The 19,356-nt window shown below is 41.4% G+C and overlaps 1 protein-coding gene across 1 annotated transcript in view; it reads left to right on the top strand.

Annotated features, from left to right (window-relative positions):
* Nucleotides 1-18,652, top strand: part of MRPS6 (mitochondrial ribosomal protein S6) — a 46,591-nt gene extending 27,939 nt beyond the window's left edge. Inside the window, exons 2-3 of the mRNA XM_086477730.1 lie at nucleotides 6,184-6,323; nucleotides 18,003-18,652. Coding sequence (XP_086333856.1) covers nucleotides 6,184-6,323; nucleotides 18,003-18,183 — 321 coding nt within the window. The 3' untranslated portion in view covers nucleotides 18,184-18,652. The remainder of the gene's footprint in view (nucleotides 1-6,183; nucleotides 6,324-18,002) is intronic.
* Nucleotides 18,653-19,356: the final 704 nt, after the last annotated feature.

The raw sequence follows: 19,356 nt of genomic DNA, 5'->3' as shown, positions 1-19,356 counted from the left end.
GCAGTGTTGATCTTGGCTAGTTCACAAATCTGTGTGGTTTTTTTATCATTTTCACTAATAAGTTTCTGGTGTTTTATTATGTGGCAAATGACAGTAAGGAGTTATTTTTTCCCCCTAGTTTTGCTGCTTTTGAATTGCAGCTTTCTTCTAAACATAGATTTTCGTATTGTTTGATTTCCACCTCAGTAAATAATCTCAGAACAACCTTTTGTAACTCTTTAACAACCAAGAAAAGATAATTTTATCCTACTGTTACTACATTGAAGGGATAATCAAGCTAATTATGATGGATTTCTTTCTCTTTATAATTTCAGATGTTCTCACTGACTTTCAGTGCTTTCTGTTGAACTGAATAAGTGTCCAGAAGAACTTGAGTACAGTCCTAGCCCTAAAACTAGGTAGTGTCTGCTTCCTTTCCTCCCTCTAAAGAATCTTTTTGGAGGAGAATTGGTGACTTGAGAAGGCTTCTTTTTAGCCAGTTGTGGGGTTTTTTATACCTTTGACTTTCTGTCCTCTCTTGAGCTCCCTCTGGCCAGCTAATGCAATGGAAAATTGAGCAGTGGCGCAGAGTCCTTTCACATGGCCACAGTTTTGTCCTTCCGTTTAGGATTGGGTGGGTGGCTCCTTGTTTTTTAGGAGACATCAGCATTACAAAGGCTTTATTTCAAGCCCTTGCCATGTTTCTGGTCTGCCTCCAAGCTGTTCTTTGCAGCTTCATGGCTGAGGAGCTCATGTCTGTTTGGCCTGCGGTAGAACAGAAGTTACTTTTCTGTCAGAGTATTCCCCATTTTTTTTCTGTTTGCCTTTTTTTAATACACTTGCTGGTTGCCATGTGAGTTCTGTATGACTGATTAAAAACTGTGCTACAGTTTTTACTCATGTTGGTGGTACATAACTTTCCCTCAAAAAGCGGTTGTTGGGGCTGTGTTGCAGTACTTGCTGGTTATTACTGTGCATTTGTGGCTTTGATCCTGGGCAGTAATTGACAGTGCACCCCCATCCGTTTCCATTTGCACAGCCTGTCGAGATGCGAAGAAGGCTGTGCATTAAACAGCTTTCTGCTCACTTGGATGATGATTATGCTAAGCTGAAAGACCGGTGAGGAGAAGGGGAGAAGCCAGAGGTATGGAGGAAGTGCTTAGGGCATGGTGTTCAGCTGTGGTTTGCCTGGCACCTGAGGCTATGTATAACTTCATGGGAATAGCAGAGTTTTAAATAAACTGAACTGGACTCTTTGTGGAAAGGTGCGTGGTGATCTCGATGCACGTAGTTTGTGCAGCATCGGCAGCAGCTGCGCAAGATCTCCCTGGCGGTGCGGCCGCCTGGTAAAAGTGGCTGCGGTGATCCTCATCCGTGGAGAAAGCCAACGATACACAGCAAGTGTGTTTTGTAATGCACCTCTGTTGCGATTGTTTTTCCCAGCAGATACAGGGTTGACATGCTAATTATCATGTTTCTTCTGGGCAGCTGTAAGTTTAAAAAAAAATGTGGGGGTAGAGGGGTGGGGAATTTTGATCTGTAGACAACAGTCCTTCAGTTCCTTCCTCCAGGAGCAGTTTTCCAAGGAAAAACCCTTGGACAGCCTGCAGTGACCTCCCTCCTCCTCCTTCCACAGCTTGATCGGGTCCGTAGGCTGTGCCTTTCTGAGAACAAGATAACTACTTGTGGCCGAATGCTAGTGAACCAAGTTCACTAACGAAGTTCACCAAGTTCACTAAGGGTGAAGCCAGTTGAAAGGACTCTGGCTTGACTATGCACACAGGAGGGGGAATCAGAGCTAGAATTACATACCAAGGCTTCTGCGCTCTTGCTAGCGCTTCTTGCTCTCTGACATGGATATCCTGGCACCAGCTTCCTCTTTCTCCTTTTCTCTCCCTTGCCTTTGCTTCCCCACATCTGTGGTACTGGAATTAGTGCTGGCTGTTCAGGAAAAAATGTTGTGGCTCCTGGGTTGGGAGCCAGGCAATACCATTTCCTATGTCCTCAACTGGTCTGGCTCTGAGGCAAACCAAGGAACCTGTGTCTGTGGATATGACGGTTAGCAAAGCCTAGCCTATATATAGTTTGGTTGATGGCTTTAGGCAAGCTATGATAAACCATGATCTTTTTTGGAGAGGAAGAATGAGAGGGATTACAGTGACAAGCTTTCAAAACCAACAATTAGTTTATGTTTTCAAAGTATGTCCACAAGTGGAGAGGTTGCAAAAAACACGTAATATTCTACAGTCCCTAATGTAGAAATCTGTGGCTTTCTTTTCTTGTTCGTTTTGTTTTGTTTTGTTTTTAAATACATGGGACTTGATCTTAGGCTTCATTGTGTTTAGAAACTGCACATCATGTTGGACATGCAGCCACTCGGGGAATGTGCTGATCTGTTGGCATGTGTAAAAGAGACAATAAGCATATGTATCATTTGAGGGTATGAGGGATGTAGAGCAGTAAGGTTATCCAATAACATTTAACTTAAATCTGCACGGTTGTCAAGAAGGTTACGTCATATGGCTCCACCACTGGACATACAGCTGTTTGTCTAAAGGTCTCAATCAATTAAGATATGGTTTGACCAGAGCTCTGTCTATGGCTCAGCATTTTTTATGTAAGTGGGAGACGAGTAGCAACAGTAAACTGAACAGTATTCTTACTCATTGACCTGACAGATTTCTCCTGCGATAGTTGAGCACCGTTGGGGGTTTCTGCAACCTAACCACACACAGCAGGCACAGTGGGAGAAGGCTTGAATGGCAGAACCTACTGTTCTCCAAGACTGTATTTTCAAGCCTAGGGTTGGAAGCACTACAGGTGTGCTGCGGTGCACAAAATATTACAGCTGTTAGGTTAGCTGCCCCTTCTCTCCTAAAACTGTTCATTTCCCTTACTGATGAGGGTAAGTAAAAACCTAATGGTCAGCGTCAGATTCTTGTTTAAAAGGCAAAGCCTTCTGCATAGTAGTGCGTACCTTGGTGCCTGCCTCACAAACTCAGTTGTTCCTGTTCTTCTTTCTTGAAGCTGAATTGAGCGATGGAAATCACTAGCAGCTCTGTTACCCTGTTTTTTGGCTTGTCTGTGTAAAACTGCTGCTTCACAACAAATGAGGGTGTCTCACCAGTAGCTCCTGATTTAGATGTGTTTGAGTGCTGAGATCCTGCGTTGATGGAAGCAGCATAAAACCCATCTAGAGTTTGGGCCAGGTTCTCTTGCCTTTGTGCCATGTAAGTTGAGCTAAAACAGCTGTAAGGAGCTTGGGTAGAAATTCTTCATGGGGCAAGTCTTAAGAAAAGGGCCTCTGCTTCCCTCTCTCCCCTTGTTTTTTGGCATTTGTGGAGCGTGGAGGACAGGGTTGAGTGAAGCGGAGCTGCTACCTTTGTTACTGATGTTTCTCCAACAGCAGAAGTTTGAAAGAACACTTTCCACTATGGCAAAACAACACGTGGGTGTGATGCAGAATTAAGAGATTTTGTTCTATGCTCTCTCCTAAATGCTGGCATTATTGTGAAGACACTACTTGATGTCCTTACTTGGCTTTTCTTGATTCTATTCCTCACCTTCAGTCCTGTCAGCTCAGCCAACAGATTTCAGTCACCCTTCCCACTCCTTGAGTACTGCTCAAAGTACTGAGGGAGTTACATACCATAGCTGCTGCTTCCCAGTTCTTCTTTGATAGTATTTGCTTGTTCTTCCCCTTGGTTTGTGGAGAGAGAAAGGACTGCATGTGACTGCTTGAAGGTAGTTGTCAGCCATATTAGAGGATGAAAAGTAGTGCAAAATATGAGCATATAGAGAAGATTAAGAATCCAGTCTTGGACAAAAATTCTTATATTGATGAGATACTCTCTAGTATTTGAATCTCATATGCAAACTATTTGAGAGACAAGAGAGAGATTTAAAGGGGGGAATGAAAGTATTAATGTGGTCAGCATCAACAGCTGGTCAACATCATCAGCTGTAGTGTTAACAGGCAAGCGCCTACGTGATTTTTCAGAATTGGTTTTCTGCTGTTTTTCTAGCAAAGGGCTGTACAGTTGTGGTCTGCCTGTCTATCTGTCATTCTCTCCTACTTAAGTTTTGAACACACTGGTTTTGTTCCAGGTAAGCTCAATGAGTTTTGGAAATCTCAGAAATTCAGACGCCTGTAACATTTGTGAGAATGGCTTGCTTTGTGGCAAGAGGCCAGAAAAAGTTGTAAGGAGACCCCATTAGGTCTGCAAACATTTTGGGGAAGGAGGTCCTAAGCATGAAAGGTGTTTACTTGAAAATCTAATGCATGATGATGGAGGCAGCAATCCTAAATCAACTGCAAAACAGTGTTATTCCTCATTTTGAGCTAAACTATTATTTAAATTAATATAGTATAATCCATAAATTCTCTTAATCCCTTCATCCTAACTTTTCACACAGTGACAAGAGATACCTTTGGTATTTGTCTGTTGTGAGAAACAATAGATTTAATACATTGAAGAATTTTGGCAAGGTAGCAATGTTTCTTCATGTGTGAACATACTTGTCTGGTCCCTGTAAATTGTTTTACAATGCAATCTAAACATACATTGGGAAAAAAAAAGAAGTCCAGACATTTTTCTTGACCTTATAACTGTTTAGGCCCTTTGTGTTGGAAATAAATTTCCCAAACAGTTTATGCAGCTGGAGAGAGGGGGATAAAATTCCTGCTTGATAGTGAGGAGCAGTAGCTGTGATCCCATGATTGACTCTTGACTGCCACGGGGCAGTTAGCCTGTGGAAACAAGAAAACGTTTCAGGCTGTCTGTACTTCAGGTCTTTTAAAGAGCAGTCAGTGCTGCAAAACTTCCTATGTTGAACATCTCTGCTCTGCATTTGGAGACTCTTTCATATCACCTTGTACCCTCAGGAAAATGAAAGAGAAATTTCACATGCCGGAGCATGGGCTGCACTGTGTGTTGTGAGATTCTAATACCACCTTTTCCCACCAATTTCCGTTAAGAGTCCTGCACATTAAACAGCCCTTTTTCTTGGTCAAGGTGTGCATCTCTACCTTAGACTTTGGAAACTAACTTTCAGTCATCTTATACCTAAGTGACTGAAGGCTTACACAAGTTTTCTTCTGGCCGAGAAGGGACAGTGAAATTATTACGGTGGTCTGATTGAACAAAATAAAATCTGAACAAAGCTGAAAATCAGCTCTTTCATTACTTTTCCATTTACAGCTATTGCCATCTCACTGGACAAGTAGACTTGGGAATGTATCTTGATGCGAAGTGTTGCAAGGAATACAGAAGAAAGCTCTACAGTTTAGTTTGTTTTCAGCTGGACATCCATTTAGTTTCCTTTCTCTGTAGGAGATGTGTTTCTTAAAATACTTCTTCTTGCTGAGAGTGTGTAAGTTTGCAGTTGTTTTCAAAACATTCTAATTTGTACTTTATTAACATTTTCATAGGTATTGTTGAGTGTCATTACCGAAATGATTCAGCACTCTAAAGAGCCCTGATACACAGTGAGCAAGAAAACGTTGCATCTGTTTTACCTACTGTTTTTTGGCTGCCTGTCCCTCAAACTTGTTTTTCTGAAGAGTGAAATCTCTGCGTGTTAGACTAATTACTGCACGTCAGTTTCTTAACTCTTAAAAAGGCTTGGATGTCGACTATGCGAAAGTAATGAGATATGCAGTGACTTGGCCAAGGGTCCAAATATCTGTTACGCACGTGCAGTTGAAATGACAATATAAAATGAATGTGGTGCTGATTGTTGTCCCTGTAGCAAGCCATGGATTAGTGTTCCCCCCACACTATTCACTTTAAATATTGTGGTGAACAATATTAACGAGCATTGATGGTCCAGGGACCTTAAAGCTGTTGCCAATTCATAATTGCTCTTTATATATATTTACTTACACCTGTGTAAGGGTCAGCCAAAGTGACACCAGGTGAGTGAAATCCATTAACTATTGCCTTTTCCATGTTGTTGGGGCCTGGCTTCAAAATTGGTGGAAGCTTTACTGTTGCCATAGTTTGCGGAGCAATTGGTTGGTTGTTCTTAAAAATTTTCTTCCTGAGGAGATCATCTGCTTCTGCTTCCACCGTGCCCTCTCAGGTTACAGAACGAGTTCATCCAGCGCTGAGATGTGCAAGTACAGGTATCCCTCCTAATTGCATAATAACAATAACCAGATTTGTGTACATTTCCTGCTTTCTCTTTTTTTTTCTTTTAAAGCCTGAGACCGCAGCTGTGCTGAAGCGCACTGTTGAGGCTCTTATGGAGAGAGGAGCCGTTGTGAGGAACCTGGAAAACCTGGGAGAAAGGTCTCTACCTTACAAAATCTCCAAGCACAAGGAGCGCCACAGAAGAGGAGGGTATGCATGATGTGTTTTTGCTTAAAATCCATTAAGTGCTCCTTTAAAATGTACATAAGTAACTCTCATTGTTTGGTCTTCCTTGTGCTTTTAGGGAGTACACCCGTAATGTCTGTGATCTCAGTAAGGTGGTGTGTGGGTGTTTGTGCATGTGTTCTGTGTCTTTTATTCTGTGTGGTGTTGGCTTTTTGTTAGTTTGTTTAGTTGTTACAAGTAGCCTGAGTCCAGGCCTGCAGAACTACTTTCCCCAACATACATGACATTATTTTGTTATGTCATTTTTGTGTAACTGTTTTCCAAGCCAGTCAGGCTGTTCATTGATAAAAGTCATACTTAATCTGCTCGTTGCTAATTGGCAGGATTGATTCTTTTTCTCTAATGCATCTGAACTTAATGTTAATTACCATGTGTACTCTGTAAGACTACCTTCTGTCTCCGATACAGTTCTTGTTAAGGATGTTAAAGATGACCGTGTGGCTTATGGGAAGTACAATAGATGTAAATGAAGCTGTGAATTGGCATCTCGCATGTTGGGCTTCCCCCACAGTGCAGGAGGAAGGTGCTGTGGATCGTGCTGCTTGCTCCCTTACGGTGTGGTGTTGCTCAGCGAGGCTACCTCCGAAATGGATGCTGGCTCTTGCAAGGGCTGAGAAATGTTGCCAGGCAACCCGCACTGCGCTGGGGCTGTCTGCGGTAATCAAAATCACAATTAGCGACACGCTCCTCCTGATCCCTGTAATGCAACTGTGCGCAATCGGATGGTTGGCCAACCTGCATACCTACCGTCTTCCTTGAGGGGTGTTTGGCACTGGGGAAGGTGAGGTGATTCCAGAGGTGCACCTCTTGTGAAGTCCTTCTTGGATCATCTCCCCAGGGGTGACTCACAGTTTCACTCCCCCTTCTGAGGACCTCTTCATTCTCCTGCGAAGTGGGAGTGGTGACAGCTGCCAGTTAAAGCAGACTGGCAGAAAGGGTACAAGAGGAACTCTCCACCACATGCCTGTTACTTAACTGAAAGCAATGGCATTGTGGCCATGACTGTCTTGCACTCCTGTTCTGTGGTGTCCTTCAAAACATGACTTGATTTTGCTAGTTTTGCATTTTAGGATGAAGTCTTGTTGCCTACACACAGGCGCTAATCAAAGCCTTGTCTCAAGACTGAATTACTAATTACCTCATCCTTCTGTTGGAGTAGAAGCATTAAAGTCTTTTCTGATGTCTTCAGCAGAACAAGGAGCTGGTGTTACTCTCCTTATACAGGTGGGGAGCTAAGGTGGAGGGACTAAGTTCCGCTAATTTTGGATGCTGAAGTTGAGACTTTCAGCTTCTAGATTTTTTTATTTTTCTAGAGTACTTAGCACTCTCTAACACTTCACCACTTTGGACAACAGTTTCCACTTGGCTTGGGTGGCAGTACTTCTGCAGATCAAGTTTTGGGTTCTTCAACAGGGAAAGCAGGACAGGAGAAGACAGTTAACAAGCATCATAAGAACTAGGCAGCAGAGATGAATAGAAGCCATTTCTCCAGGGGATCTTTCAGATGTGTAAACTAGCTTAACTCATTTACTGTAGCAGATTACCTACTTAATAAGCAGGACAAGGGGATCTTGTAGACTATAACCTTTTTCTTTGCAGTCTCCTCAGAGCAGACATATTTTATGTTCTGAATGAGGCAAGGTTTTAGTAGCAAATAGTAGCAAAAAGCAGTCATGTCTTGAAACATGGGCAGGAAGCCATCAGATTAATGTCACCATTGCTGTTGCTCCTCCACTTCCCGGTTCAAGTATCTCTAAGTATTTAGCAGTCATTCTGCTGGCCCTGGGTTTGGATCCTCTGTATTTGAATGTGACAGTTCCCTCCCCTAAATTGCTTGGCTTCTCGAAAGGGAGAAGTATTGAGAGAAGGTACTACAGGCAATTGTTTTGCGTGCTTTTAATTGGAGAAGTCAAATTTGGGAGACACAAGATCACAAGGGGAAGCAGCAGGCGGTTTCAGCACCTGGTAATGTGGGGGAATTGTATTTCTGTAGATTTTGCTGAGGAGATTGCGGTTCGGTGTATGGGTATGGTGGATTCCTGGTATTCCATTCAATATTTTATATGATCTGGAGAGTAAGTTACTCAGGGTATTAAACATAATCTAGGAGTAGGAAGTGAAAAGTCAGTTCTTGATCCACCTATAAAATCAGTCATTTCTACTTTACAGCATCTGTAAAGTAGTAATTTTTTTTAACAGGACAAAGCAAAAAGCCTTTTTTTTTTTCCTTTTTAAAAGTACCCCCCTAGGCTGAAAATAAACCTATACTCACTGAGAAATCCTAAGGTATTTTCTCCTTCATAGCAAATTTTTAATTCTGCCCGTGTTCCCTTTCTTAGCAAGTTGGTGTAGAGTGGTGTATTTAGTACAGTGTGCCACCTTTTCCTTAGTCTGGGCTTTTTCTGAAGTAACTGAACAAGGGCTTCCGTGAGAGTGCAAATGATACTGTGTGTCTGGTTGGGGGGGTGGGGAAAGAATGTTGAATCTCTCAAAGCTTTTAATTTTGATTTGTTGGGTTTTTTGTTTGCTTTTATTTTTTTTTTAATTTTCTTTTCTTTTACTTTTGTATATCTTAGCAAAGCTTCAGCTAGTTTACTTTCCAGTAGTATGTGGATGGTTGGAGACAGGATGTACGCTGAATCTGTTACTCCCTTGGACCCCCTGGCTCGCAAATTATATGAATTTCATATTATATGAAATACATAGGAATTGTATGAATCGTAGTCACAAATTGTATGAAAATTAGTGCAATACAGCAGTTGTAGCGTGGGTCACAGCTTAATAGCATGTCTCTTAGGGCATGTCTCTTGTTTTCCTGTCACTCAGAATGGCAGGGAATCCCCCCACCTGCGTGAGGTGTTTGCCTGCAAAACAAAACAAGATAAAGCAATCTGCTGCACCAGCACAGTGAGCCTGGCTTTGCTCCCTTGTAAAACTCCCAGTGCTATCCAGGCTGTGTCTCTTAATCTCAAATCAAGGCCCATCAGTAGGGCAGCACCAGCAATTCGCAGGTCACCTGAGACGTTCTCTGTGGCATTCCTAGTAGTCATCCTTATCCCAGACTTTTGCTGTACGTTTTCTTCATTTAGTTAATTCTGGTTTTAACTGCAATTCAAGTCTTTATGTACAGCATATCATAAAACTGAGTGATTGACAGTGAAAGAACACATGAGTACTATGTGCACGGCAAAGCTACTGCTGGACTTACCCAGGTTTTGGTAGTGTCTTTAGTGAACAGTAAAAAATCAAACTGGAAAATACATATTCATAGATCAATAGGGAGGACAGTTGTCTTCTTAATAAAGTGCTTTTTCCCTTGTGAATTCTGTAGTGCTTCAGCCTCATCTGTCTTGGATATACTGCATTACAGGCACATTACAAATTTAAGAATATCCAGGAGACTTTACAGAGAACGAGAATTTTACTGCCAGTCGATCTGTAAAGCTAAGATTTTTCAAATCTGCCTGCCATAGGGGATTGTGGCCCAAAGCTGTCACTGGAATGAGCAGTTTTACTCTTCCAGGCACCTTTGAAGACCTCAGATCATACATATAATTGACTTGTTTCTTCTTGAGAAGTTACATTCACTGAGCAGGTGGTACATGTGCTTTGAGGGTATATTAAAACAAATTTAGGTCTTTCTCTTCAACACGTCTCTTTTGGCAGAAAACACCCTCCTTTTTTTAGAGACCTGGTATTGACAGCTTTTTCATTTAAGTAATTATGAAAATAGTATGTTTCAGGAACTGGGTGGATATGTCTGAGGAATCACACTGTTAAATCACTGGTTTACTGATATTTTAAACTGAGGTAGAGTTAGCTATGGTATTAATTGCTGTAGAAGAACATTAATATTTTGTTTTTAAAGTATTTAAGAGCGTGATTCAACTAACATCTCACAAAACTGTAACAAATACTATTCACCTTATAGATGAGTAACATGTGACAAGGACATGTTTGTTCCAGTGTGGGTTGGGTACGTAAATTTAGTTGAGGCACTGAGCCGGAGTGACTTGCCCGTGGCCAACGTGTCTCTGAAAAAACAGTGGAAGACTGTGAATAAGGATTACCAACTTTATCTCCTAATGGGCAATATATTTGTGCCAAGTGTTTGTTTTACTAGCCACTACTTGTTTATAATTTTTAATGAGTTATATTTAAATTGCTTTTAACACGATGCATTCTTTTTTAATATTGTATTACACGTGTCGGGAGGTGCTTATTTCTGGAATAAACAAAAGTGAACTGATTTAAATAAGGTGTGTACTAGTATTTGAATTCAAGGAATGTTAAACTCTGGATTTGTTTGCTGTTTGAGATTATACAGAAGCATTGAATCCCTCAAAGCAGCTTTCAAATAAAGGGTCCAGACTGGGGCTGGGTGATGGCACTGCAGAGCCATTGCTGCATATTTGGTTAGTGCTATACTGGAGAATATTGCAACTGCTTGTAAAATGATAGATCTCAGTAGCACAGTCTGTGGGTTTGCACTTTGTGGCGTACCTGTTTTCTTTGGCTTTGCCAGGCTATGCCTTAATCATACGCTTGTGACACTTCATGCTTTAGGGCATCAGATAAAGGAGGTGGTTTGGGGGCTGTGGTTGGTATGTAGGATATTTTTACTTTAGGGGAGATGGTAGAAGGGCGGCTGCAAAACAGATCTTTAAAAAAAAAAAAAGATTCAGACAGTCCTTTGGGAAGGTAATGGCTCAAAATTTGCAGACCAGGAATCTATTAAACTGGAAGGAGCTATGGCAGAGGCTTTAGGGAGAAGAAAGTGGCCAGGTGTAACTGGGTTTTGAATACTGGCTATCCTGCTATCCCCTAGAGATTTTTGTATCCACCCCACCCCCCTCCCCCAAAATGTTGCTTCTGTTCTTATTTTTGTTATTTCTGTTGTAAAAAAGATGATATTCCTCAGCCTGGGCAGTGCTCAGACTTGTAAATCGGTAGAGCACAGTGGCCTTTCCCATCTACTTTGTTTTGTGTGTGTGCTTTCACTTACTAAATCCACCTGTAATACAGAAATGTTTTTAGACCTTTCTCCTCACATTTTTATTATTTCCTTTACTTTATTTGTGAGTTCTCCAGCTACGCTGTGCGTAATTCTGATTATTCATAACAATTTCCCTGTTCTATTTGCCCGTTTTTCATTGCCCTGCTGTTTTTTTCCCTTTCAATTTGATTTTGAAAAGATGACAATTTTCTTTTGTTATTTGCTTGCTTGTCTCTTAATCTTTTGTTTTGCTGTTCACTCCCAGTTATCTCATCAGCCCACTTGTTCTCTGAAATAGCAAACTCAGGTCTTACTTTTGTTCTTGCTGAATTGTATTTTGGGAGCTTATCTTAACACGTGCATGGGGAATTTTCTGTAGGAGGTGTGCAGGGACCCTGGTGATTGCCAGGGTCCACTGAGGAGCACAGGTTATATACCGATAGCATCTAATGGGATCAGGAGTCAGAAAATCCAGGCTGCAGCTTTAGTTGTCCTGTAGACTTGTTTGTGTGGTGGGGGGGAAAAGGCAAGGCAAGGAGGTCCTTTCCCAAGGACGCAGCATGATGAACTCAACTTGGCTTCCAGGCCCTGCAGCGCTGCAATTATTCCCTAGGAGCTGGGAACACCAAGCTTCCGTACCAGATTCCCCACTGCTACGGCAGGGAGGGCTCGGAGGCTGTCCTGGCCTTCCCGCAAATCACTCCCACCTCCTCTGGGTGGTTTAGGCTCTGGAGTGGTTGGCCCTCCTGTGGGACCACCTTGTGTTTTGCCTTCATTGTGCGACGTGTGACATAATGTCACTTTGCCAAAGCATGTGCTCAGGGAAGGGGACGTGACTTTCTGATTTCTTGGTGCCTCAGTGGCTTAGTCCACAACGAATAGATAGTTATTAAGAGGAGTATCTCAATAATTGAGCATCGTGTTATCTAAGATATTTGAATAATTTGGAAACGTATCTATGTAAATTACATGACTTGTTCAAACTTTTCCTCTTCCCATAGAGTGTCTGAGCTTAGGAACTGTACTTACACAGCTTATTTTTAAACAAGCAGCTTGTGGCAGAATAGTATTCCACGTGGACAAGAGGTGCTGAAGTGTCTTCCAATAACCTGCACTGCCTGGATACAATTTTATTTACTTTATTTGTAAGAGTAAAATAATAGTTATCCATCAGAATTGTTCTCTGGAGTGTTTATGAGTTTTAACAATCCTTCTTTTCTACCCATCTCCTAGAAAAAAAAAATAAAAATTCCATAGTTAAAGGACTTTATCCTGCAGATAAATGTACCAACATCAGGTAGACTCTTGTCATGATTTTCATGGCTATTGAAGACCAAAGAGGAGGAAAGAAAAACAGATGAAAGGGGTTGCAAGCTTTCCTTTCTTAATATCACCAAACTAAATTTATAACTAATGCACAACATGCGTTGTTTTGTTTCTGTTCAGATTTTAGAACATCTTGATCTGTTTTCGCAAAAAGGAGTTCTGAGTCTGTAATGCACTTGGATGAGAACAAAACCAGTTTGAATATGAGTGTTGTGCACATTTGTAATATTTTTTGCTAAATTGATTATCTTCTTCCACTAGATGGGGCTTTCTTCATTGATGAGTTGAACCATTACTTCAAATGCATTTGCCCACATGCACATACATGTACGTGTGGATGTGCCTCAAGTAGCAGAGCCCTGAAATGTTGGTGGTTTTTTTTTTCCTCCACTTTACCTGTGGCAGTGCAATTTGCAATTTTGGTGCTTTTCAGAAGAAATGGCACTGTGCAATAGTTTGCAACGTTGAGGCGCCAGTATAGTTTTCCGATGCACTAAATTCTGTAGCATCCTTGTGCAAGCACATTGATTAAATGTGATGGCCACACTGAAATAGTGGACTTGGTGGGATAAGAATCGGTCACCAGTTTGGGTTTTTTTAAGCTGTAAATTATACAGAAGGCAGAGAAGTGACAGAAGCAGAATTAATACTTGCTGTGCAACTTCAGCCCTGCTCATAGCAATTTTGCAGACTTTTCAGATGCTGCCCAGAGAGTACGACTTTTCAAATACTCTGAATAGGTCAGGCTGGCTTCTCTTCTGCAGTGTAACAGTACTTTTTTTTTCTTTTTCTGCAACACTGCAAAATGTCTTTCCATTATTTAATTAGCTTAATAACAGGCGTCTATGTATAGAATTTGGCAAATGACATTTCTGAAGACTGTGGATGGTAAAATGTATTTTTCCCCAAACTACTTGCTCATTATGGATTGTTTGTGTCATTGCTGTGGCACAGTCTAGTTACTAACGTATCAGCTTTTGGTTTTGATCTGGTACTTCCCCATTGCTGTCCTTGTGATTTTTCAAGGGACTTCCATCTGTTCCATATGTATATTTTTTTTTTAAAAGCTAGAAGTAACACGTGTCCTTCCAGCTACAAAATGATAATCCTTCAGAGCACGAACTTGCTTGCCTGCCCTGCTGAGGAAGGGTAGCTACCGCAAGAGTAGAGAAGAAAAGCAAACTACCTCTCTTCAGAGCAATACAGTGGTCCCAAAGGTGAAGTGATCATGCAGGTAGCAAAAAAATTTCATTTCTATAGTATTACCTTGATGAGAACGAATGTCCACCTGCTGTTAACGCGAGTGTCGCATTGTGCTTTCCTCCAGGCGGTTTCCTGCTTCCCTGTTCAATGCTTCACCTCTACTTGTTCGTCAGAATGTTTTCTTTCCTTTGTCTCTTCCACTCCCCCATTGGGGAAGCTTACATACACTTAGTGCCACTATGTAAAGGGGGAATTTAAGCATACAGATATTTTTGGGGCACAACCGTGGGACCACACAGCCTCTTCCAAGTCCACTGTACGTGTGTTTTTTCCCTTGGCTCCCCAGGCTGACAGAGTCATATTCTAGGAGGATTAAAAAGTGAGTTTTGATCCAGGTGCTTGTCAGTGTTCTTTGAAGTCTGAGACTGTCCATTTGAAAGCAAACTATTTGAGTATCCTTAGGACTCAAGGTTCAAACAATTTCTGACTTGAATATGTTAAAAAGGATAAATGAAATCTGGCTTTTTTCCTTTTTTTTTTTTTTCTTCATGTGCAAAGGCATGTCCTCCTTCATTTGAGATCATAGGATATTTAAATTTTTTCAGTTAATGCATTGTTTTAATATATTTCAGTCTACTCTCATGTATTTAAATCGCCCTTCTATTTACAGTTGAGCAGGATGACAAAAATAACTGTGGTCTCATAGTGAATCAGTGGAATTTTCCTGCATTTCTCCCCTGATGACTCGGCTGGCTCCTGGAGAGCCTAAATGCTTTTGCATTTTTGCTTGCAACAGTGAGGTGGTTTCCCTCCTGCATTCCTGTATTTTTCCCTGTCTTTAAGTCTCACTGGGATTTGGTTTTGTTTACTACACAAGCAGTAGCTACAGCATTGCGTATCGGGTCATAGATCACTGCTTGAAATTAAGGTTGCTTAAAAAATCCCCATGGCCTCATGACAGCTGATTTACATGTGTATATTTGGGGGGACGGGGTTCCAGATCTCCTCAGGGATTGTACCGTCAATTGTGTTTGTTTATGGCTTTTTCAGTCGTTAATTTCTTCTCTTTCTTTAATGAAGAAATAATTTTTTTTTTTACGCTGACCCTCTTATCTTTTTTTGGCACAGGAAGGCAATTGTTGCTTGTTAACGTTGAAGAGTGGTGGTTGTTTTTAAAAACTCACTTTGTTTCCCCAATTACTGCAGATTTGTATTGTCAGATAAAATACCTATTCTGCGAGGAGTCATAAAGATATGCTGTAACAGCTCATCCTCCCATCCCCCCCTTCTCCTTCAGTTATCAACAGTGCGTCAGTGGAAATTTCCACCCTTTGCTAATGTGAGAGAAAGCACAAAGTTGCAAAGCAGCCTTTGGAGGAAAAAAAAACCCACCCCGTTGCCGTTTTAGGAGCACAATGATAAAGCAGCATACGACTTGCAAGCAGAAATGAAATGAAATTCTTGAGAAATGGTGGGACTAAAATGGTGCAGCAAAGAGTATGGTTAGCGATACAAACGAATGCTCTTACTGAGGAAAGGGGGCAGGAAAGGGGTGGTGGATCACCAGGTAGAATTTCTCCCCCCATCCTCCTTTCTGTTAGTTGCAACTGTGAGAGGATTTGGAAGGCTTCTTCCCAAGGAGAAGAGTTAAGTGTCATCTGTTAAATTTACCAGTGGCTTTTAATGGCTTTAACAGAAAATACGACTTTCCCTTTTAAGGAGTGTGCATCCTTCAAATGTTGCTGTGCAGTATTTCTAACGAATTGTCCAAGCTTAAAAATTGTTTCTCTCCCTAAACTTTTAACCAGGTGTCATCTGTTAATTCTGGAGACCAGAAAACGGTAGGCAGTTCAGTTCTGCAAATAAATTAAGTCAAATCCTGTTTCCCATTGAAGGCTGTGAGGAGGACTGAGCCCCCCAGAGTTCCTCCAAATCCTTCTTGAGGCAAGTTACTGCTGTAGCTCTCGGTAGCCCTGCTGCAGTCAGAGGAGCTGCACCTTCGCTGACGTGACCTGGCACTGGTCCCTTCAGTGACGATTAGCCACAGCCCTCACCAGCTGGGCGTCTGTTCTGGACGACTCGTTGCTTCAGTATGGGCTGCAGGGAGATATTTTTGCCATCAGACCCATCACATGCAGGAAATCAGTGCTTCAATCTGGTCTTTCTGAAAAAGACTTCAGAGACAAATTGTGGCTATTAATGTAGGTGCCTCCATAAGAGCTTCAGGATTAGGATGTCTGGCTAAGGACAAACATCTTCGCCATGTTTTCCACGGGTGGATTCCACCCCTGTGCAGTAATCCAGCACATGCTGCTTGAGTCATTTCTGGCTCAGTGGGTCTCCTCTGTGTGTCATATTTTTGATGTAACACATTTAGTTGAATGAAAATGAACTCCATGCAGTGTGAAGAACATGAGTGTGTCTGTTGTTCATGACCTCATCTCCTGTATTTCCTGTTCAGACTCCCAGTTCAGCTTTTGGTCTTGGAGGTTTACTCTACAAGATTACCTTTATGAAGGTGGACCGTGATGCTCAGGCTGTAGCTGACTTAATAAGAATCAACACCTCTTGCAGAACAAAGTCCTCTCTGTTAGGTACAGCTTTTAAATCAAACTGGGATGCTTGATCCTTTAAAGGTTATACTGATTATTCATGGAGAGGTGTGCTTGAGTGGACTAGGAGGACAGGGGAGCTTTAATAGGAAGATGTGTAAGGATTCATGAAGTAGCTAGGTGGGAAGTGGTGTGCTGTACATTTAGCCTTTAAGTTACTGATAGTCTTGGAAACGAGGTGAGTGGTTAGTTCTCTTCAATAGGATTTCTGAGGCAGTTGCGGTGTCTTTTTACTGTACTGCAGTTAGTGTCATGCCAAATGCAGACAAAGTGATTAAAAAGTGTTCTGGTTACAGATGTGTTGATGATGCTGGTTGCTCCATAGCATTTCGTGGGAGCAGGGATGGCCAGTGACATGGCTCACTTGTTTTTTGCATTAGGATGATGGCTGGCACTAGGTCGCTCATAACTTGAAGGATAAGCAGACATAATGTTGCTAATGAATTTAAGGTGCATCTCACATTAAGAGACGGGATCTGAATTTGCATCTCTGAGGTTAGTTAATGCGCAGTGTGTAGTTGGGTCCCTTGTCTGAAGTGGGGCTCATGAAATGCAGTAGGCCTCTTTGCTTGTTCAGGTGTACTGGAGTTTTAAAAGCCTCTCACAAAATTACAGCTGAGCTCATGAAGGACGTGCAGTCCTTCAGCAAAGGAGTTTATTGCAGAAGTAACCTCAGTGGCCTTAGCTATTCATGGGGAGCAACCCTTCCTGTAGGTCGGCGGTCGGCTTTTTCTGTGTGGTGGCCATGAAGTGCTTACCTGGAGCACTGCACTTTGAATGTGCTGTGCATGTGTGGAAGTAAGACCTTTTCAGTCCCGCCAAGGTCGGCACGGCAGTGTGCTCGTCAAGTGTCATCAGCGCAGGTGGGCATTGTCTGTACGCGGCCTCAGCTCTTGCCCTCAGACTGAAAATTTAAGCCATGTTCACATCGGAGTTGTGCCTGATTTGGGATAAGTCCATCTCCTTGGGTTTCTTTTGCTGTTGTGGTTTTTTTTTTGGTTTTTTTTTCTGTTTTTTTTTTTTTTTTTAAACTTCCATTCACCTCCAAAGCAGCAGAACCTTAAAGGAACAAATGTGCCTGTATGTACATAAGCTTGACATGTTTCGCATTGACATCTGTTCCCAAAGAATCAATACTGTGAGCTCGAAGAAGAAGGATGCGTGCTGGAACGGAAATGAATGTGCCACCCTACATTTTTTTTGAGACTATTCAAATCAAGGCATTGGAAATGAATGGAATAGGTACAAGAAGAGTAAGCTTTCTTTAATCTCCTTGGGTAAGCAGTGCTGTACAACAAAGAAAAGTACAAGCTGAGCCTGCTTCAATTGAACTTTTCTTATTTGAAATCAAGATAATACTGAGCTTCTATTTGAAAACATTCTGGTACCAAAATGTAAGAAAAAACTGGAAAGTCTCATATAAGAAATCCCACAGAACAGTTACTTGAATTAAAGTTGTTGCAGTACAGGTATTTTTTTTTATTGTGTGTATGTTTCTCATTGCAGGTATTTTTTGATAGACTTAGAGGGCCCACCTTCGATTGTGTCGACCATGATGGATCATTTAGGACGTGATATTGACGTAATTAGACGTGCTTTTGTAAAGCATCCTGTATCAAAGACAGAAGAATGCAGTGGCATAATCCCAGTCAACTATGAAGATAAACTAATGGCCAAGAGGAAGTGAATATTCCAAATAGGATGTTTGAAACTTTAAAAAATTTTCTTATTCCTGCTTTGGAAAACAATTGTGATAACTAATGTCCATCAAAAATAATCAGTTCTGGCCATGTTATGCGTGTGGTATAGTACACTATCTTAAGTTATTGTAACATTTGAGGTATCTTTTTGTTTAAAATAATTTGAATAGACTTAATCTGTATGCATATCTTGATATCTGACAACTCTGAAAATTGATTTTCTTTTCTGTTAGAGCATTACGCTGATAATGAAGATTTATCCGTCATTATAATGCTAAAAATAGCATTCTTTTCCAAAGACAGATTACTTCAGAATATGTATATTTACATAAGAAATTAAGAAGTCTACAGTGTAAATATAGCAGTACAGGATGTGATTTATTGGAGGTTTTTGATTTGTTGGAGGTGGGGTTTTTTGCTTGTTTTTGGAAAAAGGTAATAAAAGTGCGATTAAAAATAAAACTTGACTCATTTTTTTAAAAGCAGAAAAGATACAAGAAAAAATAACTTACACTGCTAAAAGACACGTCATACTTCTTTCTTTAAGGTAATAACTCTTGTTCAAAGTACAGGTAAAAAATTATTCTTTATAGAAAAGGCCAGAAACTTCTAGGTGGCAGGTTGGAGAATACCCATGCTTATATATGAACAGAAGAATAAAAGATGCTTATTTTTTATGTCAGATAGACCCAGGTGAATATTTCAAACTGAGAAAAACATCAGGACAAAGGTCTTAACATATATTTTGTCCTGCTTTCGCAAGAGCAAAACAAAGACAAAAAGCAACGCGCGTGAAAGGTGCCGTCAATGTCGTATGACCTCCTGCAGGTTGGACGTAAATTCAATAGTTTCCAGAGGATCTCCGTGTTTCCCCCATGCTGCTGAAGGAACGCACTGGCCATTTCTTCTTCTGAAGCAGCATGTGTGTATAGTTATTTCTGTAGAAGTAAGTTGACAGTGATACGTTGTTATGCAAAGGTGTTATTCTTTACCTGAATGAGCTTCAGCCAGAAGCTGCCTCCTCCAACATTGTGCGTTGCCAAAGGGAAGGCTGGTCCAGAGGCCAATGTCAGATTCGCAGAGACCTGTGACAGGTCTTGTTGGTGTGCCTGCTCTCCAGCATGCTTTTTCATCACGAGTTCGTGTCTCTCTTTCGTGGA

Source organism: Leptosomus discolor, chromosome 1, assembly GCF_034619465.1.
Source record: "Leptosomus discolor isolate bLepDis1 chromosome 1, bLepDis1.hap2, whole genome shotgun sequence".
In the NCBI taxonomy this organism is placed as follows: Eukaryota; Metazoa; Chordata; class Aves; order Leptosomiformes; family Leptosomidae; genus Leptosomus; species Leptosomus discolor.
This window is presented reverse-complemented; position numbering and strand designations above follow the sequence as displayed.